This window comes from Bos indicus, chromosome 18 (assembly GCF_029378745.1).
Source record: "Bos indicus isolate NIAB-ARS_2022 breed Sahiwal x Tharparkar chromosome 18, NIAB-ARS_B.indTharparkar_mat_pri_1.0, whole genome shotgun sequence".
Classification (NCBI taxonomy): domain Eukaryota; kingdom Metazoa; phylum Chordata; class Mammalia; order Artiodactyla; family Bovidae; genus Bos; species Bos indicus.
Window position 1 is genome coordinate 14,573,561 of NC_091777.1, and position 23,876 is coordinate 14,597,436.

The 23,876-nt window shown below is 59.3% G+C and overlaps 1 protein-coding gene across 5 annotated transcripts in view; it reads right to left on the bottom strand.

The window, feature by feature from the left end:
* Positions 1–23,876, bottom strand: part of PIEZO1 (piezo type mechanosensitive ion channel component 1 (Er blood group)) — a 56,128-nt gene that overhangs the window by 15,111 nt on the left and 17,141 nt on the right. For all 5 annotated transcript variants that reach the window (XM_070770442.1, XM_070770440.1, XM_070770441.1 and 2 more), the window contains exons 2-12: positions 11,342–11,437; positions 6,746–6,868; positions 5,679–5,736; positions 5,419–5,557; positions 2,565–2,733; positions 2,205–2,418; positions 1,932–2,103; positions 1,735–1,848; positions 1,566–1,656; positions 640–740; positions 115–375 (exon numbers count right to left, since the gene is read on the bottom strand). In XM_070770442.1, coding sequence (XP_070626543.1) covers positions 115–375; positions 640–740; positions 1,566–1,656; positions 1,735–1,848; positions 1,932–2,103; positions 2,205–2,418; positions 2,565–2,733; positions 5,419–5,557; positions 5,679–5,736; positions 6,746–6,868; positions 11,342–11,437 — 1,538 coding nt within the window. The remainder of the gene's footprint in view (positions 1–114; positions 376–639; positions 741–1,565; positions 1,657–1,734; positions 1,849–1,931; positions 2,104–2,204; positions 2,419–2,564; positions 2,734–5,418; positions 5,558–5,678; positions 5,737–6,745; positions 6,869–11,341; positions 11,438–23,876) is intronic.

Sequence of the window (23,876 nt, forward strand, 5' to 3'; positions counted from 1 at the left end):
GGCCAGGGGTCCAGGTGACACCCAGACACCCACACACCCAGACACCCAGACACAGGCCCTGGGCTGTAGCATGCCCACCACACTGGGAGCCGGGGGAGGGCCGGGCGGACTCACCATGGCACCCAGGTCCAGGCAGGGGTAGCGGGTGTGCTCCAGCCCCAGCTGGCGCAGGCTGACGGGGCCCAGGGCGGTGGGCAGCTCGGGCCGCAGGTCCATGGCCCACACGTAACGCAGGCAGCAGAGTGCCAGCCCATAGAGCAGGATGAAGGGCGAGCAGAGCATGGCCAGCTGGTGGCGGCTGCGTACCGTCCAGATGAGGCAGGCCCAGAGCAGCAGCACGAAGGTCAGCCAGCTGTGGTAGGTGATGCTCCACACCTGCGGGCCGGGCGGGGCAGGGCTGCACGCACGCTCCCCAGGCCAACAGGAAAGCAAACCCGCCCTGCTGGCCCACCCACACACCCACCGCACAAACGTGCACACACAACCACGCAGCTGCTGGCTGGCCTGGACGGCTTGTAGCCCAGCAGGCAGGCCACAGTCCCACCCGCTTCTGGCGACAAGGCACCAGGCCTCTCCTGGAATGCCGTGAGAGCCCGTGGGAAGGCCCAGCCCTCGGCTGGTCCGGGCCAGTGCCCTTACCATCATGGCGATGAGGGCACACACGTAGCTCTGGTCCATGATGAGGTGGCCCAGGCCGTGCAGCGGAGACGTCTCCTTTGGCTCAGCCAGCCGGGGGCATGCTAGGGTGAGGGTAGGGGTCACAGGTGAAGCAGGATGCCTGCTGGGGAGGCTCCAAAATCAATAGGGCAGAGCCCCTCACCCATACCTGACTCAGCCCCCAAGTGCAGACAGTGCTGGAGCTGCAGTCTGGGGCGGGGGCGGGGGGAGCCATGCTTAGCACAGTCTCATAGGGGCTCTGGGGGCAGAAAAGGGTCCAGGTTCCTGTCTGACCCTGTTCCCAATGTGTCGTGGGACCCTGGCCCATTCTCACCCCCCCTCCCAGCTTTGGTTTCCAAGACTCTAGAGGGACAGGGTGGACGAGATGGCCTCAGTCCTTCCAGCTCTGTGAGTGCCCACATCCCCCGAGGCCAGCAACTTCATCCCCTTTGTAAGATGGAAATCGAGGCTCGGGGCAAAAGAAAAGAAAGAAAAAGCACCGAGGAAAAACGCCCAGACCTGCCCTGGAGACACAGAGCCAGCCCAAGACAAAGCAGTGAATAACTCTGGGACTGAGAGGCAAGCGGACAGGCAAGGGAGATCCCTGCAGGGTCTTGGGTCCGTGAGTAAGTGAGTGAAAGTCACTCAGTCGTGTCCGACTCTTTTTGACCCCATGGACTATACAGTCCATGGAATTCTCCAGGCCAGAATACTGGAATGGGCAGCCTTTCCCTCCTCCAGGGGATCTTCCCATCCCAGGGATCGAACCCAGGTCTCCCGCATTGCAGGCGGATTCTTTACCACCCAAGCCATGAAGGTCCGTGGGCAGCCCCAAAGAAGGGTGAAGCTAGAGAGGCCGATACGGCAAGGCCGCCAGGGGGCAGCACTGCACGGCTACATATACTTACAGGTTCGCTGCTGGACGGCACTGTGGCCAGTGAGGTCGTGTATGATGCAGTTGTCCTCGGGGTCTGGTGTTGTGGGAGTAGGCATTGTGTGCTGTAGACAAGCCAAGCCCATGAGCCAAGCCCGTGGGCAGAGGGGTGCCAGCCCCACCTCTCAGTCCCGACAGCTCACCTGGGCAGCCCCTTCCTCCTTGATGGCCACAACTCTGGCCTGACCCTGGGGCCACTGGTCCACCTCTGTCAACTCCACCTCCCGTGTGTCATTGTCCCCGGCTGCCTCCTTCCTCTGTGGAGACCAGAGGTGAGGCTCAGCCCCCTTGCCCTGGCCCAAGGGGGTAGGGGACGCAGGGCGCTGGCCTGGGTGCTCACCTGGTCCACAGGCTGGTGGGCATGGAGCTTCAAGAGCGAGGTCACCGTGTAGCAGAGCAGCAGCAGGATGCCGGGGCTCACGTACACGGGCCAGTCGTGGTTAGCATTGATGACCAGCACGTTGGGGCTGGAGCAGTTGGTGGGGGCCAAAAAGTCCTTGAGACCAAACACCCTGCCCAGAGAAGGCGTGTTGGTGACTGCGGCGAGGGGTCATGGGTGCCGGGTGGGCAGGGCTGGGGCGAGGGCAGGGCGGTGCCTGGGGCGAGCCCTCACCTGGCCCAGATGCCAGCAGGTGGGAGAGTGGCCTGGGCGAGAGGTGTCTGGTAGCAATAGAGGCAGATGAGATGGCCGGTGCCAATGCAGCTCACCATGACGCAGAGTGTGTTGAAGCCCAACAGGCTGATGGGGAAGTGACAGGCCCACCAAGTGCCAATGGCCAGGAAGAGCAGGAAGTAGACACTGGAGAAGGCTGAGGGGTGGGCAATGCCTGCGGGCCAGGCAGGGGCACACAGGGTCACTCCTGGCTGGGGTGGTGTGACCACCATCTCACTGGTCAGTGGGGAGCTTGGCTGCTGAGACCCCTCCCAGCGTGATGGTCAGAGGTGGGGTCCCAGCCCCCTGCCCAGTGAGTACCTGCCAGTGCGAGCAGCATGATGGCCAGAGTCCGCCCAGCTGCCACGAGCAGCCAGTGAGCTGTGATCCGGAACCGGGCGGCCAGCCGAGATCTCCGCGTGAGGGACAGTTCAGGGGCTTCCCGCAGCTCCCCCAGTGAGCCAGTGTCCAGTTCCTCACTGTCATCGTCCTGCCAAGGTCATGGGAAGAGCAGAGGTCAGGCACATGGTGGGGGAGGGGGAGGAGGGAGGAGGGAGTAGAGAGCGGGAGGGGGAAAGAAGGAAGGGGGGAGGAGGGGGCAGGGAGGGAGAGGGAGGTGGGGACAGGGAGGGAGAGGGAGGAGGGAAAGGGAGGAGGAGGGAGGGAGAGGGAGGAGGGAGGAGCCCACCCCTGTGGCCATCTCCCTGGCCCCCCTTCACACCCACTGCTGACCCTCTGAGGTCACAGGGCCACTAGCCTGTGTGCACCAGTGCTGCCCTCCATGCCTGGTCTGCCCACCACCTTCCCATGGCCTCGCAGCCCTGGAGGCCTTCCTGGAGGTGGCCCACTGCAGCAGCGACAGCTTCCTGCCAAGGCCTGGCACTCAGATGACCCAGGTGCCCCTCAGGTGTGTCTTCTTTATCTCCCACCTGCTCCAGGGGCCCCACAGGCTCATGCATCTGTGCCCCAGGCCCCTGGCCTGAGAGCACCCCAGTGGGTGTCCCCAGTGGACGCATGCCAGGACCACAGGTGCTCCTTATTCTATGGTCACAGAGCAGCTCCACACCCTACTCCTGGCCCACAGCACCTTCCTTATAAGAACGGCAATGGAGGCTTGGGGGTGGGGGGACTCAGGTCACACTGTCAGGGGAGACTGCGCCAGGGGACAGCCTGCTCTCATTCTGCTGCCCATGGGGCATCTGGAGAGTGAGGTGGGCCTCCTGGGTGTCCCTGGCCAGCCCTACTGGCCTCACCTGTCCGCAGGCACGGAGACCCACCAGGGTCTGTCTCCTTGGCCCTGCCTCAAGGTTTCCCAGAACAGACTATTTCGTGGAATTGGGGAGCCGGAGGGAGGCAGAAAGAACAGCCTCTGTGTCAGAAGCCCAGGCCCTGGGTCTCCACCTGAGATGTGGGCGCTGGCCTGTGCCTCACCTGTCCTGGCCAAGGCAGCCCTCGGTGTCCAGGCTGAGAGCGTGGGGGAGCCAGGAGCCCTGGTCACACCCCAGCTCCACATCTCCCAACTGGGCAGCCTCGGCAAGCCCCCTAACCTCTCTGAATCTGTCTTCTGCCTGTCAAACGTAGGTGGGGAGCTGGGCAGGCCCCAGGGAGTGCTGCTGGGCCATATCTGTTAGTGTGGAGGGGACAGGGCAGGGCAGGAGGCCCAGCCTTGGGGTCAGAGTGGTGCCCAGGGACATACCCCTCGTTATGTCCGGGAATGGGAGTGGGGGGTCAGCCCTAGAAGGCACAGCAGCCAGGCCTGAGCTCACTCCACCCACAGCCTGGCCCCAGCTCTGGGAAAGCTGCCGTGGAAAATGAGCGCTTCTGGGTGTGGGAAGAACAGAAGCAGCTGCTGGGCGAAAGAACAGGTGCTGGGGGCCGCTAGCAGCGTCCAGCCTGCCTTGGCCAGTCCCCCAGGCCGCACCCCCCACTGCAGCCCGTCTGAAATGCAGGGCAGGCATGGATACACGTGTGCCAAGTTGGGATGGGTGCATGTATGCAGACGCATGTACTATGGCCCTGCCAGGTGGGGTCGTCCGCAAGGGGTGCTGTGCCTGCTTCTGGCTCAGGCCTTAAATGCTGGGTGCCTGTAATGCCTTGCTCTGAGGTCCGAGGGGCGATGGGCAGGGTGGAGTGGGGGGCTGGCATGGGGAACCAGCTAGCTCCTTCCCGTCAGAGCTGTTCCTGGAAGCCCTGGCTCTGCTAACGAGGAAACCAGAGGCTGCCCTGTGCCTGCCAGTGCCACACGCCATAGGGATGGAGGGAGCCAGCCAGTCAAGGGGCTGCCCCAGCCCCCACTTGACCCCTACAAGTACCTGGAAGAGCTGCTTGATCTCCAGGCCCCATGTCCTCTGTGAAATGGGGGTGCCAGCCTTGTCCCCCAGGACTCAGGGGATGGGCAGTCAGTTGCAGGCTGAGCCCCACCCCAGTCCGTGACAGGAAGGGCCCCCTCTCTGGGGACTGAGGCCCTCATTTCCACTAGCATCAGCAGCCTGACCAGAGGACACTGGGGCTAAGGGTGTGAGCCTGTGTCCCCCACCGCCTCCTGGGCAGGGACCCTCCCTGGATATCACAGACCTGACCCAGCCCTGGAAACCAGGTCCTACTGACAGAGGCCGAGGCCGAGTGTGGGACCCAAACGGGGCTCAAGACTACAGCCCTCATGCAGGGACAGGAGAGCTGAGCCTTTAACCAGAGGACACGGAGGAAAGACCCAGGGTGGGACTCTGATGCAGGGCCCTGCTCTAGGCCTCCTGCCGACACAGCCTCTGCCTTGTCCACAAGCCCATCGATGCCCTTGCTGTGGGTGGTGATCCTCAAACATCCGTCTGTCTGTCCATCCGTCAGTCCCCAGGTGCTCCTTGACGGCCACACACACGGCCTCCCAGCACCACTGATTCCCTGTGGCCTGCATCCCTGAAGACCCTCCTCAGGAGCAGCTCTTGGGGCAGATGCTGCCTGCAGCCCCCGCACGTTCTGGGACCGTGCGCTGCGATGCCAGTGCCCCGCGGGACACACACTTGACCTCTCCGCTGCTGTCACGTCTCTCCACGGTGGGCACATATAGGCTTTTACAACTAAAATGTCCACGTTTGTTTAAGAAAAGAAAAGAAAGAAAGAAAGAGGACGTACAACAGTCCTCAAACGGCTGGGACCTGGGGTGCCCCATAGCCCTCACCGGCTCCTGGACGTGCTGGCTGCGCCGGGCTGTCCTCGTGAGGCGCCTGCAGACCCCAAGGCACAGGGAGGAGACTACTAGGATGCCCAGGTCAGGGGCCACCAGGCGGATGGCATTGGGAATGTCCTTCAGGTCCAGCCTGTAGAGGGCAGGGAGAGCCCATGGTGGGCTTCGTGGGGCTGGGGCCAGTGGGGGCACCCCGGAGCTGGAGGCCCCCACCTCAGGCCCAGGAAACCCTGAGGGAGACTGAGGACTCTCACCTCGTGACCCCAATGAGCCGGGAGATGGCATCCCAGGTGATGGTGTCCCCGGTGCTGCCTGCAGAGAGAGGCGGGGGAACCAGGTCAGGCAGGTGGGCGCCAAGAAACCCTCTCATTGCCAAGAGGCCCTCAGAAGCCCTTAAGCCACAGGCCCCCAGGTTTCCAGGGATGCTCAAGAATGCTGCTTATGCTGGTGGGGAAACAGGCCCAGCCAGGGAAAGTCTGGTAGGTCAGAGGCATATTAGTTCTGCCTAGTGGAATAGGGCTCACAGCCCAGCTGGGCGCTGTGTGGCCATGGCAGGGCTCTCAGGTCTGTTGGCCAAGGCTGACTGCTCCTTGGGAGCCGGAGGGGGCACACATGGGAAACCTGGTCTCAGAGCCACCAGGACCAGAGAGCCCTCAAGGCACCTGACTTCCAGTGTCTAAGCTGCAGGAGACACACGATCTTCACAGAATGAAAATGGGAAGCCAGGTGGGACATCCTGCCCTCCACAATCCAGGCGGGACATGGAGGTGGGAAACCCCTCCTCCGAGCAGTGGGGATGGGACCCCAGGGCTCCGTCATCTGCACACTGGGGTGCTGGAGTCAGTGGAGGTGGGAGGGCTGGGTGCCAGCTGGAGATTCTGTCCACAGGTTGAAAGGGTGCAGGATGGTGGGCAGGCAGCTCACCTGGTCTGCTGGCACCCCTGTCCCCCCAGCCTAGTCTCTATGCCTCCAAAGGCTCAGGAGGAAGATGTGAGCAGGTGGGGCCTGAGAAGACCAGGGCTGTCCAGTGAGCCAGACGCCAGGCTCAGTTTGGTGTTGCTGATGTTCAGCCCAGCCCCATGGCCACCTGTTACTGGGGCAGTTAACCTGGGCCCATTTGCACTGGATATAAATAGTGGATAGACACTCAGAGGTAGACAAAGCCTGGGTGAGGCAGGGTGGCCCCTGAGGCTGGCTGACCTTGCTGAAGAGTGTGAGGCTCCCCAACCCTGCCCAGGCCCTCTGGTAGCTCAGGGAGACCATTGGCTCTCCCCCAGGCCTGCTGCCCTCAAGCATCCCCCCAGGCCCCCTGGTGACTCACAGTTTGGCTCCAGAAGCTGGTCCAGGCGGGGCACAGTATGCAGGCATATCTGGAAGGTGATGTGGGCTGCCAAGAAGAGGAGGCTGAAGCCCAGCAGGGCTCGGAGGAGGCGACCAGTGTGACCTGCAGGCAGAGTGGGCAGGGGTAAGGCCAGCATGCAGCTGAGCCTGTGGGAGTACAGGGAGGCGGAGACCAGTGAAGGCCAGTTAGCCCTGGCTGTCAGCCCTGAGCCAGGCTGTGTCCACCAGCCTAGCATGGACCCAGGGTCTGTCAGCAGAGAACTCAGGCAGCACACCCCTCCTACACCATCCCACTGATCACTCACAGCCGCCCCATGGTCCTGAGCTATTGTGACCTCACTTTACAAAGAAATGGGCACAGAGAGGTGAAGTCACTTGCCCACAGTTATACAACAAGGAATCAGTGGAGCACAGCACACCCAGCCTGCCAGTGCTTGAGTCTCGCCCCCTACTTGGGGCATGGGACATGGGGGGCAGAGCCAGCACCAGGAGGAAAGGTCCCCTCAGGCCGGAGGCCACCTTCAGGTCTGGTCACGTATCCAGCAAACATCTGTGTTGCTACTTGACCCTGGCAGCATGGTACTGCCTCACCCCCAATGTGGGCTGAAAACATGCACCATGCAGGGAAGACCCTGTCTGACACTCAACCACATGACTTATCAAACCTGCCCACAGAACAAAGCCTCAGATTTCCAGAGGTGACTGTACCCCAGGAATTCACATGATGGATGGGGGACAGATGGAGGGACAGACGGAGGGATGGATGATGGCTGGATGGAGAAGAGGATACACTGGATGGATGAGAGGATGTACCATGGGAATGGATGGGAGATGATAGATGGATGAATGAATAGATTAGAGAAGGGATGGATGGCAGAAGGTCGATGAGAAGACAGAGGATGGGAAGTTGGATAAATGGATGGGCAGCTGTGATTATGGACATATGAATGGATTGGATGTATGAGAAGATGGATGGATGGGTAAATGAGGAATTGATGGAAGGATGGAGAGATGGATGAATGGGAAGAAGGATGGTGGGAAAGATGGGATGGATAGATAGGAGGACAGAGAGGTTAATGGATGGGGATGGATGGATGGATGGATAGAGCAGTGGGTGAATGGATGGAAGGATGGATCAACAGGTGGAGGATGGATATATAAGTGAATGGGTGGGTGGGAGGATGGGTGGATAAATGGAATGATGGATGGAGGATGAGAGGGTAGCAGGATGGCTGACAGCAGAGTTGGGTGAGGCCGGGAGGCAGCTCTAACTTCAGAGGGTGGAGGGCAGTCAGGCTGGTGTGGGGATCCTGAGAGGGTGGGGCGGTGTGTGTGGGTCCTGGGCCACCCACTGCAGTTGCTGGAAGCCCTGCCTGCCTCTCCCCTAGATCTGGGGTCACTCGTTTGGTCTTGTGAGGCCTGCAGGGCACAAGGAGCGTGGTGGAAGGATGGCGCCCTGCCTTGGTGGGCAGGCGACCCCCACCTCTGTCATGCAGGGGAGGGGTCACACAGAAGTGTTTCCTTCTGAAGGATCCAGGATGCCGCTCAGGCCAGAATCTCTGGAGAAGCAGGAAATGGGGCTGGGAGGCTGGGGCTTCAGGCGTGGAGGAGAGGGAGCTTGTGGGGGTGCAGAGAGCATTTGACCAGAGTGGGCACTGGGGCTCAAGCCCCAAACCTCCCTGATCTGACCGCTCAGTACTCAAACACTCCAGGACAGCCCCACTCCCATGACCCTGTTCTGGGGCAGCCTGGGACCCCTGTGAGTGTGGTGCCCACCTGGGCCCAGCTCTGGTACCATGGTGAGCTGCTGGTCGACCTCACCCTCCCAACATGAACTGGGTGAAGGGTGCTAAGGGAAGGGGAGTCCCCTACTCATCCGAGGCCCTATCACAGGGAGGATGGTCCAGAGGTGGGGGGCATGGAGGGACAGGGCCAGAGAAGGTCAGAGCCTGAGCTCGAGGCCCTGGGAATCTGCTATGCCACGCCTGGCACATTGTCCGCCCAAAGGCAGGAGGGCACAGGTCTCGGGAGGACAACAGAGCCTCTCATCCCCTCTTCCAAAGAGCACTGGGTTCTCCTGGGGTGCCGTTCTGTGACGTGAACGAGGTCTGCCCTCCAGACCCTCCCGTCCACGGCCCCCAAGTCAGAGCAGAGCCCAGGGCTCCAGGGAAGTCACCCTCTCCGGACAGCAGTTGCAGGGCCTGGCCCCTCAAGTCCCTGTTAATCAGGTCACAGGAGCTGACCCTCAGGTTTCCCTGAAGCTTCTGCTGCAGCTGTGCTCTGCTGGGGCAAGTGGCCCACAGTGCCAGCAAAATGACCGAGGAAATGCTGGAAGGTTCCTGAGGATGCACTGAAATGGACACGTCTCTGGCCAGCACAGGGAGCTGGGGTCAAGCTGACACCCACGTGAGAATAGAGCCAGGAATCAGCACCCACAGGGGACCCAGGCAGCCTCAGACCTTCCACCCAGAGCTGGCGCCAAGGCCCAGCTGCAACACGACTGTGACCCTGTGGCCAGGCACTCAGGCATGGATGGGCCTCACATTTTCCTCTCTCCCACCCGGAAAAACCCAGCAGGCTCTCTGACCCTGAGGGCCTCTGAGGCCAGACAGATGGACAGAGGGAGGTCAGGCAGGCGAGTCTTCCCAGTGCCCTGACCCTTCCCCACCCTGGACTCCTGCCCTGGCTGAGAGCCTGTGCTTCTCCCAGCGCCAATTAGAAGAAAGTGTTCCCCATCACTGCAGGGCATGAAATACAATGGAACAAACAGCTGAGAGCTGAGACCCTGGGAACGGGGTCCACGGAGAGGAGGGGAGGGCCTGGACTGCCCGCAGTCTCCCCAGGTTGGCCCGAGCTGCGGATTGGGGAAGGGCTGGGACAGCCCGCTGTACAGGGTTGTGGCCTGGAGATCCCCGTGGCTCCCAGCCCTACACCTGTGTGGGACCCCTCCCTGAATTCTCCCTGCACTCCAAGGTCAGGGCCCCCCCATACCAGTGCCCATGGGAGCAGAGAGTCTGACCAGACACCACAGGCCGGGGAGGGGGACCTGTGACCCTGTGGGAAGCAGGTTGACACCCCTCCAGGAGGACCCATGCCCCAATCCTGGGACCCTGTGAACATTCCCTGATGCAACAAAGGGGAACCAGGAGTGCCAAGCAGCTAACCTTAAACAAGGGCTGCTCCTGACCACCCCCACCCAGGGCAGGCCCAGTCTCACTCCAGGGTCCCAACCATGGAGACAGGGCAGGAGGGCCCAATCAGAGTGATGGGGGGTGATGTTCAACTGGCCATTGCCAACCTGGATGATGGGGAAGGAGCGCCGAGCTGAGGAGCTGGAAACGGGAACCAGATTCTCCCCAGATCCCCCCAGGAGGGACCAGCCCGGTGACACCTGGGTTTTCACTCCAAGAAGCCCATGCTGGACTCTGACCCCCAGACTGTGAGCAGGGACCTGCAGGTGGCTGCTGGGTGTGAGGTGGTCTCTGCAGCCACAGGACACACCTGAGGCCCTGGGCGGCCAGCCTGCCGCCAGCACCTCCCAGGGGCAGCAGGTGTGGGCCTGGCTCCCTGCGGCGGTCTTGGTGATCCCTGCCAGGCTATTCTTCCATGACCTCTGTCCGGAATGGGATGGGGGTCACACCACTGACAATGTGCTCCCTGGGAACCCTCTTTTAAGCCTGGGCATCTCTCTTCACCCTGGGAAACCTAAGGGCCTCCCTGCCCATGGGGCACAGAGCCATCCACAGCACCTGTCCTTACTGAAAAGCCAGGACAAAAACTGACCCGGAAGCACCCCGAGAGTGGCTGGTGGGACTCCGGCCTGAAGGGGCTCCTCAACCACGCGCCTCGTGCTGTCAGCCTGCAGGTCTGTGTTCCCCTTCACAGGGACCTGTCTGTGCTCCACAGGACAGGGGGCAGGGCGCCCTCCTACTCTGGGATCCTCTCCACTCTCAGCCCCTCTCAGATAAGCCGGTTCTCTGGGCCTCACTGTGCAGACTGCCCTGGGGGCAAAGGCACCCTGACAGGCTTTCCCACACATCTTGTCCGCCTGGTGGACTCAGAGGCCACCCTCCAGGAGCTCAGAACTAGGTGGGGACCGCCGGGCACCCAGTTACCCTGACAACAAGGTGGTCAGAGGAAAGCACTGCCCCACAGAGCACCGAGCACACATGGATGGAGCCTGAGTCCACAGTGGGGCAGGGGCGCTGGTGAGGTGGCTGGACTTAAGGGTTGGCCAGAGCCGCTCAGGGCAGATGGGCTGCAAGGTCAGTGCTGGGACCGGGTAGGAGTCAGGGGAGGGACCTGGCAGGAAGGTGGCCCAGCCCATGGCCGGAGGAACACGGCATCGGCCCTGCAATATGAGGTCACAACAGAGATCTGAAACAGCCAAGGGTCCACCATGAAAAACGAACCTAGGACCACTCATCCTTCACCAGTGGCTCTTCAACCACAGAGAACATAACCCCTGCCTGGTTCAGCCATGGCCCAACTCTCCCCTGCCCCGGGCATCTGGAGAAAGAGCTCTGAGACCCCTGAATCCACACCCCCACCCCCACCGAGCCCCACCCACCCTTACCTCGGATGCTGTGCCGGGAGGGGCCCGGGAACCAGGGCAGCAGCAGCAGGAACAGCAGGTAGACCAGGGAGAGCGCGTTGACCCGGAACAGGCAGGCTGCGGAGGAGACGGGACAGTCATCAGGGCTGCTCGGCAAGGGAGGACAGCCAGCCCCACACCCCAGCCGCTGCCCCGAGCCTCCCTGCCACAGGTGCGGTGCTTGTCACCCCAGGAGGCTGCCCACCTCCCTCCACATGTGAGAGACCACACTGGGTACAGGACGAGTCACCTGCCCCGGGAGCCCTGTGTCTGACCTACGACAGGCTCTGTTTACACTGAGCAGGGGGCCCTCATGCTGCACATGTAGCAGGACTCGCTCTGCAGAGCTGCCCCCTGCCCCCAGGGCCAACACGGAGGTCATGACAACCTCCCCGCTTGTTTTCTCTCCTTTGTAAGACTTTACGTCCCCAGGCAACATACAGCATGGCTGACTTTGGGGTCTAGCTCTCTAAATCTCCTCCCTCCTGCCCGACCTCCACTTCCTGGACACCCTGGTGCACCCACTGGGGCCGTGGCCATGTCCCCCATCACGTCTCCCAGGGGAACCACGGCATGACCCCTTCAAGCCATGCGTGCATCCACAACTCACTCCCGGAAGCCTCCCCAGCGCCATCCTGACAGAGTGCAGCGGATGCTGGGACTGGGGAGGCTGGGGAAATGCCAAGTGTCCCAGCTCGGGGCTCATCACCCAGAAACCAGCCCTCTCAGCCTTTCCCAGGGGCCTGAGAGGGAGCTGGGCCAGGAAAGCCAGGCTACCAGCCCAGAGGGTACTGGTATCCCTGAAAGCGGCCCCTGGCCTGGAGCCACCTCTGCCCATTCCACTCCTCAATCCACGGCCAGCAAGTGGCCCCAGTGACCTGGCCCTGCCCACCCACCCCCCAACCAGCCCAGGACAGAGTGGACAGATGCGGGTGCCAGTACCCACCACAGACCCAATCTCACCCCTAGACAGTCCAGCGTCTTGGCCCTGTCATCGTGACTGAGCAGAGTGGCACAAGGGTAACCCCCCCCTCAGACTGGCCTCCCAGGGGTGCTATCCCACTTCCACTCTCACCCCTCAGGCTCCCAGGTGGGGACCGTGAACCCAGCAATAGCTGGACCTCCGCTTAACAGCCCTCTGGACGTCCTGGGCCAAGACAAGCTGACCTGAACCTGGCCACACCATCTCCCCAGAGCAGTCAGCAGGGCCAGATTGGGTGTTCAGTCCCCAAGCCCTCCAACCACCCCAGCATCAAGGTAACCTGGAGAACCATATGGGAAGAGCTGCGACCCTGAACTCTGATCAGCAGTCTTCCTTTCTGGACACCACCATGCTCTCCTGCTCCACGGAGCACCCTGACATGAAGCTGCCTCCTTCCACGAGGTATACTAGCCATAGCGACCAGCTCAGTCAAAGCCTAAAACTGCTCACACTTACACAGTTGCATAAAAAACAAACAAAAAATCAATCTGATTTGGCCCGAGAAGACCAGGGAAGAGCATTTATGGCAAAGGCTTCTAATGTTCTGTTCTGTTCTCCAGGGCCGCACTTTTACCCTCTGGGCTCTGCCCCCTGCACCCACAGTACCAGCCAGGTGATGTCCACCCATCTGACCAGGTAAATTTCCTCCTAAGGGTGCATCCTGCTGGTCTCTGTACTGAGGTGTTCCTGTTCTGATCCGCCAGGGACAACAGCGCTGGACAAGCACTTGAGCCCCTTTGACAGTGTGCACAGGCCCGTGATAGGGAGGCTAGCTCAGTGCAGCCCTGGGGAGCTCCTGGCTCTGACACCAACCCTGAGCTGGAGGGATGGTGTGGAGAGAGGCGGAGTCAGAGTTTCATGATGAGGGCTGCAGCCTGGAAGACGCAAGGTTCTGGAGGTGATGGTGCCGGCTGCACGATGCTGAGAATGTAATTAATGTCACCGAACCATCCACTTGAAAATGGTTAAGGAGGGGACTTCTCTGGTGGTCCACTGGTCAAGACTCCACACTCCCAGGGCACAAGGGTTCCATCCCTGCTTGGGGAACTAAGACTCTGCATGCTGCATGGTGCGGTCAAGTAACTAAATCAGTTAAATGGTTAGGATGGTGAACTTCATTTTACGTGTATTTTACCAAAATAAAAGAATAAATGGTCCCAGAAATCAGTGAAGGATCTCAGACCAGAACCGGAAGGGCAGGGGCCACCCAAGCCCCCTCCTCTGCCACTAGTGGGGCCACAAGGCATGCGGAGCTGGGCCTCTAGGAAAAGACTCTAGAAGCTCCTTCTGCCAAAAGCAGGAAATCAGAGATGAAGGGTCAGAAGGGAGGGCGTGGGAAGACAGGACAGACACAGTCACCCCATGTGGGTGCTGCCGGGCACTGCCCTACCGAGATGGTTGCCAGGCACCAGAGTCCACATAGGGCCTGCCCTGGAAGGGGGGAACAAGGACCCCTCAGTCATTCATTCATTAGACGCAAAGCTGTCGGCCCAACGGGAGTCCTGTCTCCATGAGGATACGGCAGAGAGCTAGAGAGAGTGTCCCAGGTGGTGCTAGTGGTGAAGAACCCTCCTGCCAATGCAGGAGATGTAAGAGATGCAGCTTCCACCCTGATCAGAAAGATCCCCTGGAGGAGGGCACGGCAACCCACTCCAGTATTCTTGCCTGGAGAATCTCATGGACAGAGGTACCTGGCCAGTTCATAGGGTCGCAAAGAATCAGACACAACTGAAGTGACTTCACATGCATGCATGCACTGCCAACACAGATGAGGAAACAGAGACCCTGGGGTGTCCAGGAGTGCAGCCCAGCTGCTGGCCCCACAGAGACAGGCTGAGAGATGGCCCCCCGACCAGGAAACTGGCACCACAGGCAGTTGGTGCCCGGACAAGCCCTGGACTTGACCCAGGGGACGTGAGCTGGGAACGTAGCCCAGGGGTTGTGGGCCCACTGGCCTCCAGCCCCAGCAGGGCAGCCCTGGGCCAGGATGAGAGAGGCTGAGGTCACATTCCCAGACCACCTTCCCTTCCTGTTATCAGGGCCTGGGGCGAGAGGCTAGCAGAGCAAGAGTGACAGGGGCCGGCCTGGACACAGAGACTAGAGGCAAACTGGCCTCTTGGGGGAAGCCAGGGTGGCTAGAATCAGGTGCCTGGGGGCAAGGGGTTCGGATGGGAGACCGGGACTTTGGTGTAGACTCCTGGCTGCATACCTGCCCTTGGAGTCACTGGTCTAAATGCCAAGGACATGGACTCACTGTGACTCTGCAGGACCAGGAGACTCAGGGCATCTGAGCAGGCTGCCTGGAGGAGGAGGCACAGCTTTTGGTCTTGAAGGCCAACTAAGACTCAGGAGGTTTGGGTCGGCCCCAGCTCCCACAGAGAAGGAAGATGCTCAGCTGGGGAGGCAGTGGGGACATTCTGAGACAGGGGGACAGGCTGCTCTGCCCAGGCAGCTCCCACCTCCCCAAGAGAGCTGCCAGTGGCTGGTGACCTCATGGGGGAGATATGCCTTTTCCTGAGCAGGAACAATGGGGTGGGGGAGGGCTGTGCCTGCAGGGCTCTGCCGGCAGGAAAGGCCCTGCAACCCCTCCCCGAATGCTTAACCCTTCAGAGCCTCCCTGCCCCTGTCCTGCAGGTGAGGCAAGTGAGGCCTGCGGGGAGAGACGGAGTCCTGGTCTCGCTGGTGCCTGGCCAGGAAGGGAGGCGGCATGGAGGGTACAGACACCCGGACACTGCGTGCAGAGCTGGACCCCACCGCCTGGCCTGCAGGGAGACGGGGTCCCTTGCTGGGGGCTGGACTCTAGAGACCCCAGGCCTGCACGTGGTGCCATGACACAACCCCGAGTCTGGCTTGCGTGTGCCACCCCACCAGATGGGAGACATGTGGACAGTGAGGCCCCATCCTCTGCTCCCACGCCCAGCCCTGATTTCCCTGCCTGTGAGGTGGGTGGGGGCTGCAGCTCTGCCCGTGCCCTCGGGGTCCTCATCATTACCCTCTGAGGGGTCTTTCAGCCCATTTGCAGGGAGGCCTGAGCACCATACCACCTGGCTGGTGGGACCCACACACAGGGTGGCACAGGTGGGTGACCCCAGGGTCAGCAGGGATGGCAGGAGGAGGCTCAGAGGTCATGTCAGACCTGCATCAGCATCCAAGCTGGAAGGACGGAGGAACTGGGAGAGACTCCGGGAGAGCGCAGAGGTCAGGAGTGGGGGACGCACAGCGGCCACCACCATGACTGTCCTGGCACCTCCTCTTCGTAGATAGGGAGACAAAGAGAGTCCCAGGCACAGGGGCTAACGTTCCCGCCGGGGAAGTGGTGTGGGTCTAGGTGGCCCAGGGTGTAGAAGCGGGTGGGTGAGGGTCACTTCCAGGCCAGGCATTAGGACCTGCTGAACCAGCTCTGGAGAACAGCCGGCAGTGGACAGATGGGGCAGGAGGGCTGGACCAGGACTGGCAGACCTGTGGGGTCAGCTGCGGACAGGGGCCCGACGTGGGAAACCAGGCCCCGGGAAGAGCTGCCACACCCTCCACCAGGCTAGGGACACCAGGCCCCTTCCAGGGCGGCCAGCACCATGGCACCCGGAGAAACAGGGAGGAGGATGCATGGGCGTGGGGCCCAGAGTCCGGGGCAGCTGCAGCTCCCTGGCCCTTCCTACTCTCCCCACTGGTCCTGCTCGAGGTCAAGGGGAGAAGAGCTGTGGGCCTCCGCTTGGGGATCACTTCTGGTGTGAGGCGGCTCAGGAGTCCAGAACCTGGACCCCAGACCACGAAATTCTTCCTTGAGAAATGACTGGAGGAGACCCAGTCCTGCAGGAGACAGGCCGCTCCAGGCCGCTGTCTCCCCAGCCGCTGGGTGGGGTTGGAGGGCTCATAACCACCCTGAGGGGCTGCTGCCATGGGGACAGCGCCAGACGGGCAGCAGAGAGAACTAGCCAATCCCCAAGGTATCATGCAGGATGGAGGCCGCAGCTGGCAGCCACGCCCACCACCACTCCTTGTGTAAAACTTAAGTGAGAACAGACACACGCACGTGTAAACATCACAATTGCCCAGAAGAGCCATGCCAGCGGAGCCAGTGTTTACCTGCACAGGAGGGACCTTGCTTGCCCAGGAGTTTCCTCCTTGGGGGTGTGTTACTGGGCTTGTTGGCAGTGTGACAAAGAGGGTGAGACTGCAGGACACACCACAGAGCCGAGGGTCCCCAGGCCCAGGCTTCCCGGTCACAGACGTGGCGGGAGGCTGGGGAGGATGTGCGTCACTGGAGTCCCCAGGCGGTGGCAGGACTAGGCCCGGGGTCTCCTGACCCGACAACGGGCACCCTTGGGCCACCTCTGTGCCAGCTCTTCCGGGCAGAGCCGGGCGGGGCCCAGAGGCTCCGAGTCCCCAGGGGCCCGCTGCCAGGCCACAGCAGCAGCCAGGGCGGGGGTCCCGTCCGAGCCTGCCCTCCCCCAGCCTGCTGCATCTCCCGCCAGCTTGTTCACCCTGCCTTATTTGGCCTGGAGGAGAAACCCATAAACACTTCCCTGCTCACTTCGGCCAGGGGCCGGTGGGTGGGGCGAGGGAGGAAGAGGAAGACAGAAGAGGGGAGACAGACACAGTGGGACCAGCCATCCCCTGCCATCTGTGGGGCCGCACGGCCTCGGAGCGCCCATGGCAGCGCCCACAGCACTCGGTTGCTGCACCTGCCACCACTCCCACCCACACCAACCAGGCCCCGACCCAGAGAAAACCAAGACTCAGATCAGACCCGACTTTCTGAAGAAGAGGGCAAGGAGATGGGCTGAGGGCCCCCCAGTGCCTCCTACCTCAGGGGACAGGAGCCCGGGGCCAGCACAGGCAGTGCGGGTGGCACCTCAGGGCCCCTCAGAGGGCGTGCAGGTGGCTGGGGGAGAGGGGAGTGAAGGCCCTGCTGCCCAGACCTGCCTGCGGCCAAGACACCTAGCTCTTCAGCTGCACTTCCTCCACTGCCTGCTGCCTACCCCGTGCTCCATCCAGCTCGTGCCCGCCTGAGACCCCGTCCCACTGGGGTACCACTTCCACCGGAGCTCACCTACCTGAGACCCCATCCCACTGGGGTACTACCTCCACTGGAGCCCACCCAGCTGAGGGTCGCACACAGGCGTCCAGAGGCTCCCTCCATGGCCTCCCTTGGGGTGGCGGGGGTACACTGCACAGCAGGAGGGACGAGGGCAGTGCAGGGTAGCCTCCTCCAGCTCAGGGACCAAGGAGGATGGGCCCACAATGCCCTGGAGCCTCAGTGACCTTCACAGGAGTCCCCTTCCCTCCACAGTAGAAGCTGAGGCCACAGGCGAAAGGAGGCCACAGACACGGCCGCAGGCTCGTAGGGGTGCAGGACGGAGTCAGGGGACAGGAGAGGCCAAGGGACACGGCTACCTACTTGGAGCCCTGCCAGCAGCCTGGGCGCCCAGGGCGGGCGGAGGGTTTAACCACCACCGCGTCCAGGTTTAATGAGCTCGGTGTCCAGGAAACCAGGTTCCACAACTTGCCTGAGTGCACACAGGTGGCCGCCCCTTCCCCACAGCACGGGCTCCAGGAAGCATGGTGATCAAAGTTCCAAACAGCGCGGCCCAGGCCAGGGGACACGGCGGGGGCCAGGGGTGCTGAGAGAGCTGCTCCTGGGGTCAGGCATGGGCTTCGGGGCTGTTCACAGGCCTCCTAATTCAAAGGAGAGCCGCCCGCAGCCCATGCTCTGCCAGGGAGACGTAGGGGAGGGGAACTTTGGCACCTGTCCCCCCCAAGGCTGCTCAGACCCCTTCCCCCAGAGCTCAGCCTTCCCTGAAGACCCTCAAGCACTGCTGGGAATAAGCCGGTCTCCCCAGACCAGGGCCGCACTGCTGTCCCGAAAAACAGCTGCCCCCCAGGCCTGTGTCTGGAGCTTCAGGTATTCGCTGTGGTCCGAAAGGGTCAGGGCTCCCACCCCAGCTAGCCCTCCACAATGGAGAGGCTGGATTCCAAGCCTGGGGTGGGAACCACATTCCACAGGGAGGGACAGAGAACCCCTGCCGGGCCCCCAGCCTCCCCGGGGCAGAAGGAGACAGCACTTATCTCAGTCTCTGCAGGTGGGACTAAGGGAGGACAGACACGCCCCTCCCACCCCTGCCCGGATGCGGCTTGACCACGCGGCCCTCCCCAGCACCTGGAGCCCAGGGCCTGGCAGACACATGGGTCACTGCTGGGGCTTCACGGAGGGCCACAGTGAGCAGGTGACAGTCAGCCGCGTCCCCAAGGCCAGCACCCAGCAAGAGGAACCCACCCTCCACAAGGGCAGACAGGGTCCACCGGCCTCTCCACGCGGGTCGGCTCTGGGCATGGCTCCTGCCCTCCTGGACTCCCCAGGGACAGGCAGGACCCTCTCCAGCCTCAAGGAAAGGGGCTTCCAGCTGAGCTGCACCCCCAGACTGAGGGGAGTACACCCCACTGCACACCGTTGCACACTGCCACCCCCAACTCCAGGCTCTGTGCCAGCAAGGGGCTCCTGCTGGCCATTAGTCAGGAGCAGAAGCTGAGGCCCGGCAGGGTCCACATTTAGACCTCAGGGCCTCCCACAGCCCGCTGCTTTTCTGGTGACCAAGTTCTGACCACCTCCTCCAGGCACCAGCCTCACTCGGCAGGTCCCACCTGCTCTCCCCCAGACCCTGTCCCCAGCCCCCCAGATCAGATCAGATCAGATCAGTCGCTCAGTCGTGTTCGACTCTTTGCGACCCCATGAATCGCAGCACACCAGGCCTCCCTGTCCATCACCAACTCCCAGAGTTCACTCAGACTCACGTCCATCGAGTCGGTGATGCCATCCAGCCATCTCATCCTCTGTTGTCCCCTTCTCCTCCCACCCCCAATCCCTCCCAGCATCAGGGTCTTTTCCAATGAGTCAACTCTTCACATGAGGTGGCCAAAGTACTGGAGTTTCAGCTTCAGAAATCCCAGAGCTGATCTCCTTCAGAATGGACTGGTTGGATCTCCTTGCAGTCCAAGGGACTCTCAAGAGTCTTCTCCAACACCACAGTTCAAAAGCATCAATTCTTCGGCGCTCAGCCTTCTTCACAGTCCAACTCTCACATCCATACATGACCACAGGAAAAACCATAGCCTTGACTAGATGGACCTTTGTTGGCAAGGTAATGTCTCTGCTTCTGAATATGCTATCTAGGTTGGTCATAACTTTTCTTCCAAGGAGTAAGCGTCTTTTAATTTCATGGCTGCAGTCACCATCTGTAGTGATTTTGGAGCCCAGAAAAATAAAGTCTGACACTGTTTCCACTGTTTCCCCATCTATATCCCATGAAGTGGTGGGACCAGATGCCATGATCTTCGTTTTCTGAATGTTGAGCTTTAAGCCAACTTTTTCACTATCCACTTTCACTTTCATCAAGAGGCTTTTGAGTTCCTCTTCACTTTCTGCCATAAGGGTGGTGTCATCTGCATATCTGAGGTTATTGATATTTCTCCTGGCAATCTTGATTCCAGCTTGTGTTTCTTCCAGTCCAGCATTTCTCATGATGTACTCTGCATATAAGTTAAATAAACAGGGTGACAATATACAGCCTTGACGAACTCCTTTTCCTATTTGGAACCAGTCTGTCGTTCCATGCCCCCAGGAGCCCCCCAAACCCTGTGTATCAGCTCACAGGGGATGGACAGGCAGCCCCCAACAACCAGAGTGCCCATGTGCCCCCCGCAACAAGGTGCCTGCCTGGCGGATGCAGACAGAAGCGGCCGTGGTGACAGACAGCAGCCCAGGTGCTCAGCTCTGCGTAAACAAGGATGCTCACGACCCGGGCACTCCCACCCCACCCCAAACCTCAAGCCAATTGATATGATGGGGTTCCTACGGGGGTGGCCCCAGCATGGGGTCCCCTTGAGATGCCCTGTCCACAGTGTCAGGAGCGGGGTGAGGAAGGGCAGTGCCATATAGGGGACCCTCCTGAGCCAGCACTGAGGCATGTCAGCCCTGGGGCCTGAGGTAGCCTCAGCCACCAGCATGCCTCCCACAGCCTCAGCCAGGGCCTCCCATCCCCGAGCAATGTGAACAGGTCACAAGGTCATGGAGAATGCGGGGAGAACGGGGAGGAGACGTGAAGCCACGGGAGGTGCTGCTCACACGAGTCTGGACAGAGCCTCCCCTCCGGGGTGGGCAGGCCCTGGACCCGGGCCTCCTGCACAGACAGGGCTCTCCAGCCAGCGGCCCAGATCCTCCCCAAAGTTCTTCACTGTGACCAGATGTGGCAGAACCCGTCCTACAGAGCCGTGGTCCTCCCAGTGGGTTCCCAGGCCACCCCATCGCATCCCCTGTGGATCTGGCAGCGAGGCCCAGCTTGCCCAGCCCTGCATGTTGTGACACAGCCCTGCGGGACTTGCCTGCAGACAGAAGGTTACCCAGACATGGAAAGAAGCAGGTGCGTGGTTCTCCCAACAAAACGGTTACTTGTGGGACCCCCTGCTACAGCCTAGCCTGACCTGCGGCATCTTGGCAAACAGTGACCCCCAAGTGCCCCCAGGAGAACAAGCTGCCTCCCTGAGTCCTTCATCTCCCGCAAGTGGAGGTGACGTCCACTGTGAGGCTGGCCTCAGCAGCCGGGGCTGAGGCCTCTGAAGGCTGAGGTGCTGACTCAGAGCGCCCGCCCTGTGATTCAGCACCCCAGTCCCTCAGCCTCTCCGGTCTGGCTAGTGCAAACAGCCCCAGAGCCTGGTCACGGTCCCCCCACTCTCCAGGGCCCTTCCTGGCATCTAGTGAGGAATGCCACCCAGCCGCCTCGGCTGGCAGGTGGGGGCGGGCTCACTGGCTGAGGGAGGCAGGCTGGCCAGCAAGAGAAGGTCTGCAAGTGCCTTCAGAGCTCTGCCCTCCCCATGAGGTGGGACCTGGGGGAGAACAGTGTCCTTGCCTGGGCATTTATTTATTTTCAATCAGTTTATATTTTAAATTGGGATAAAGCTGCTGTATGACATATTGGTTTCTACTGTACAACCACGTGAATCAGCTATACATATACATAATTAAACACCGTCTTCCAACAACACAAGAGACAACTCTACACATGGAAATCACCAGACGGTCAATACTGGAATCAAATTGATTATATTCTTTGCAGTCAAAGATGGAAAAGCTCTTATACAGTTGGACAAAATAAGACCTGGAGCTGACTCATATCATGAGCTCCTTATTGCAAAATTCAGCCTTACACTGAAGAAAGCAGGGAAAACCACTAGGCCATTCAGGTTTGACCTAAATCAAATTCCTTATGATTATACAGTGGAAGTGATGAATAGATTCAAGGGATTAGATCTGATATGGTGCCTGAAGAACTATGGATGGAGGTTGGTAACACTGTAAAGGAGGCAGTGACCAAAACCATCCCAAAGAAAAAGAAATGAAGAAGGCAAAATGGTTGTCTGAGGAGGCCTTACAAATGGCTGAGAAAAGAAGAGAAGTGAAAGGCAAAGGAGAAAAGGAAAGATATACCCAACTGAATGCAGAATTCCAAAGAATAGCAAGAAGAGATAAGAAAGCCTTCTTAAGTGAACAATGCAAAGAAACAGAGGAAAACAATAGAATGGGAAAGACTAGAGATCTCTTCAAGAAAACTGGAGATACCAAAGGAACATTTCATGCAAAGATGGGCACAGTAAAGGACAGAAATAGTAAGGAGCTAACAGAAGCAGAAGAGATTAAGAAGGGGTGGCAAGAATACACAGAAGAATTGTACAAAAAAGGTCTTAATGACCCGGATAACCACAATGGTGTGGTCACTCACCTAGAGTCAGACAGCCGGGAGTGTGAAGTCAAGTGGGCCTTAGGAAGCATTCCTACAAACAAAGCTAGTGGAGGTAATGGAATTCCAGCTGAGCTATTTAAAATCCTAAAACATGATGCTGTTAAAAGTGCTACACTCAATATGCCAGCAAATTTGGAAAACTCAGCAGTGGCCACAGGACTGGAAAACATCAATTTTAATTTCAATCCTAAAGAAGGACAATGCCAAAGAATGTTCAGACTACCGTACGAATGCACTCATTTCACATGCCAGTAAGGTAATGCTCAAAATCCTTCAAGCTAGGCTTCAACAGTATGTGAACTGAGAACTTTCAGATGCATAAGCTGGATTTAGAAAAGGCAGAGGAACCAGAGATCAAATTGCCAACATCCACTGGATCATAGAAAAAGCAAGAGAATACCAGGAAAACGTCAACTTCTGCCTCATTGACTATGCTGAAGTCTTTGACTATGTCAGTTCAGTTCAGTCGCTCAGTCATGTCTGACTCTGGACCCCATGGACTGCAGCACCTCAGGCTTCCCTGTCCATCACCAACTCCCAGAGCTTGCTCAAACTCATGTCCATCAAGTCGGTGATGCCATCCAACTGTCTCATCCCTCTATAGTCCCCTTCTCCTCCTGTTTTCAATCTTTCCCAGCATCAGGGTCTTTTCTAATGAGTCAGTTCTTTGCATCAGGTGGCCAAAGTATTGGAGCTTCGGTTTTAACATCAGTTCTTCCAATGAATATTCAGGACTGATTGACTGGTTTGATCTCCTTGCAGTCCAAGAGACTTTGAAGAGTCTTGTCCAACACCACAGTTCAAATGCATCAATTCTTCAATGCTCAGCTTTCATTATGGTCCAACTCTCACATCCATAAATGACTACTGGAAAAACCATAACTTTGACTATACAGACCTTTGCCGGTTTGTCATAGTTTTTCTTCCAAGGAGCAAGCGTCTTTTAATTTCATGGCTACAGTCACCATCTGCAGTGATTTTGGAGCCCAAGAAAATAGTCTCTCACTGTTTGCATTGTTTCCCCATCTATTTGCATGAAGCGATGGGACTGGAAGCCATGATCTTGGTTTTCTGAAATGTTGAGTTTTAAGCCAACTTTTTCACTCTCCTCTTTCACTTTCATCAGGAGGTTCTTTAGTTCCTCTTCACTTCCTGTCATAAGGGTGGTGTCATCTGCATATCTGAAGTTACTGATATTTCTCCCGACAATCTTGATTCCAGCTTGTGCTTCATCCAGCCCGGCACTTTGTATGATGTACTATGCATATAAGTACTCTTGCCTGGAAAATCCCATGGAGGGAGGAGCCTGGTGGGCTGCCATCTATGGGGTCACACAGAGTCAGATACGACTGAAGTGACTTAGCAGCAGCAGCAGCACTCTGCATATAAGTTAAATAAGCAGGAGTGGATCACAACAAAATGTGGAAAATTCTTAAAGAGATGAGAATACCAAACCACCTTACCTGCCTCCTGAGAAATCTGTATGCAGGTCAAGAAGCAACCGTTAGAATCAGACACGGGAAAACAGACTGGTTCCAAATTGGGAAAGGAGTACGTCAAGGCTGTATATTGTCACCCTGCTCATTTAACTTTACACAGAGTACATCATGCAAAATCCTGGGCTGGGTGAGTCACAAGCTGGAATCAAGATTTCAGGAGAAATTTCAATAACCTCAGATATGCAGATGATACCATCCTAATGGCAGAAAGTGAAGAGGAACTAAAGAGCCTCCTGATGAAGGTA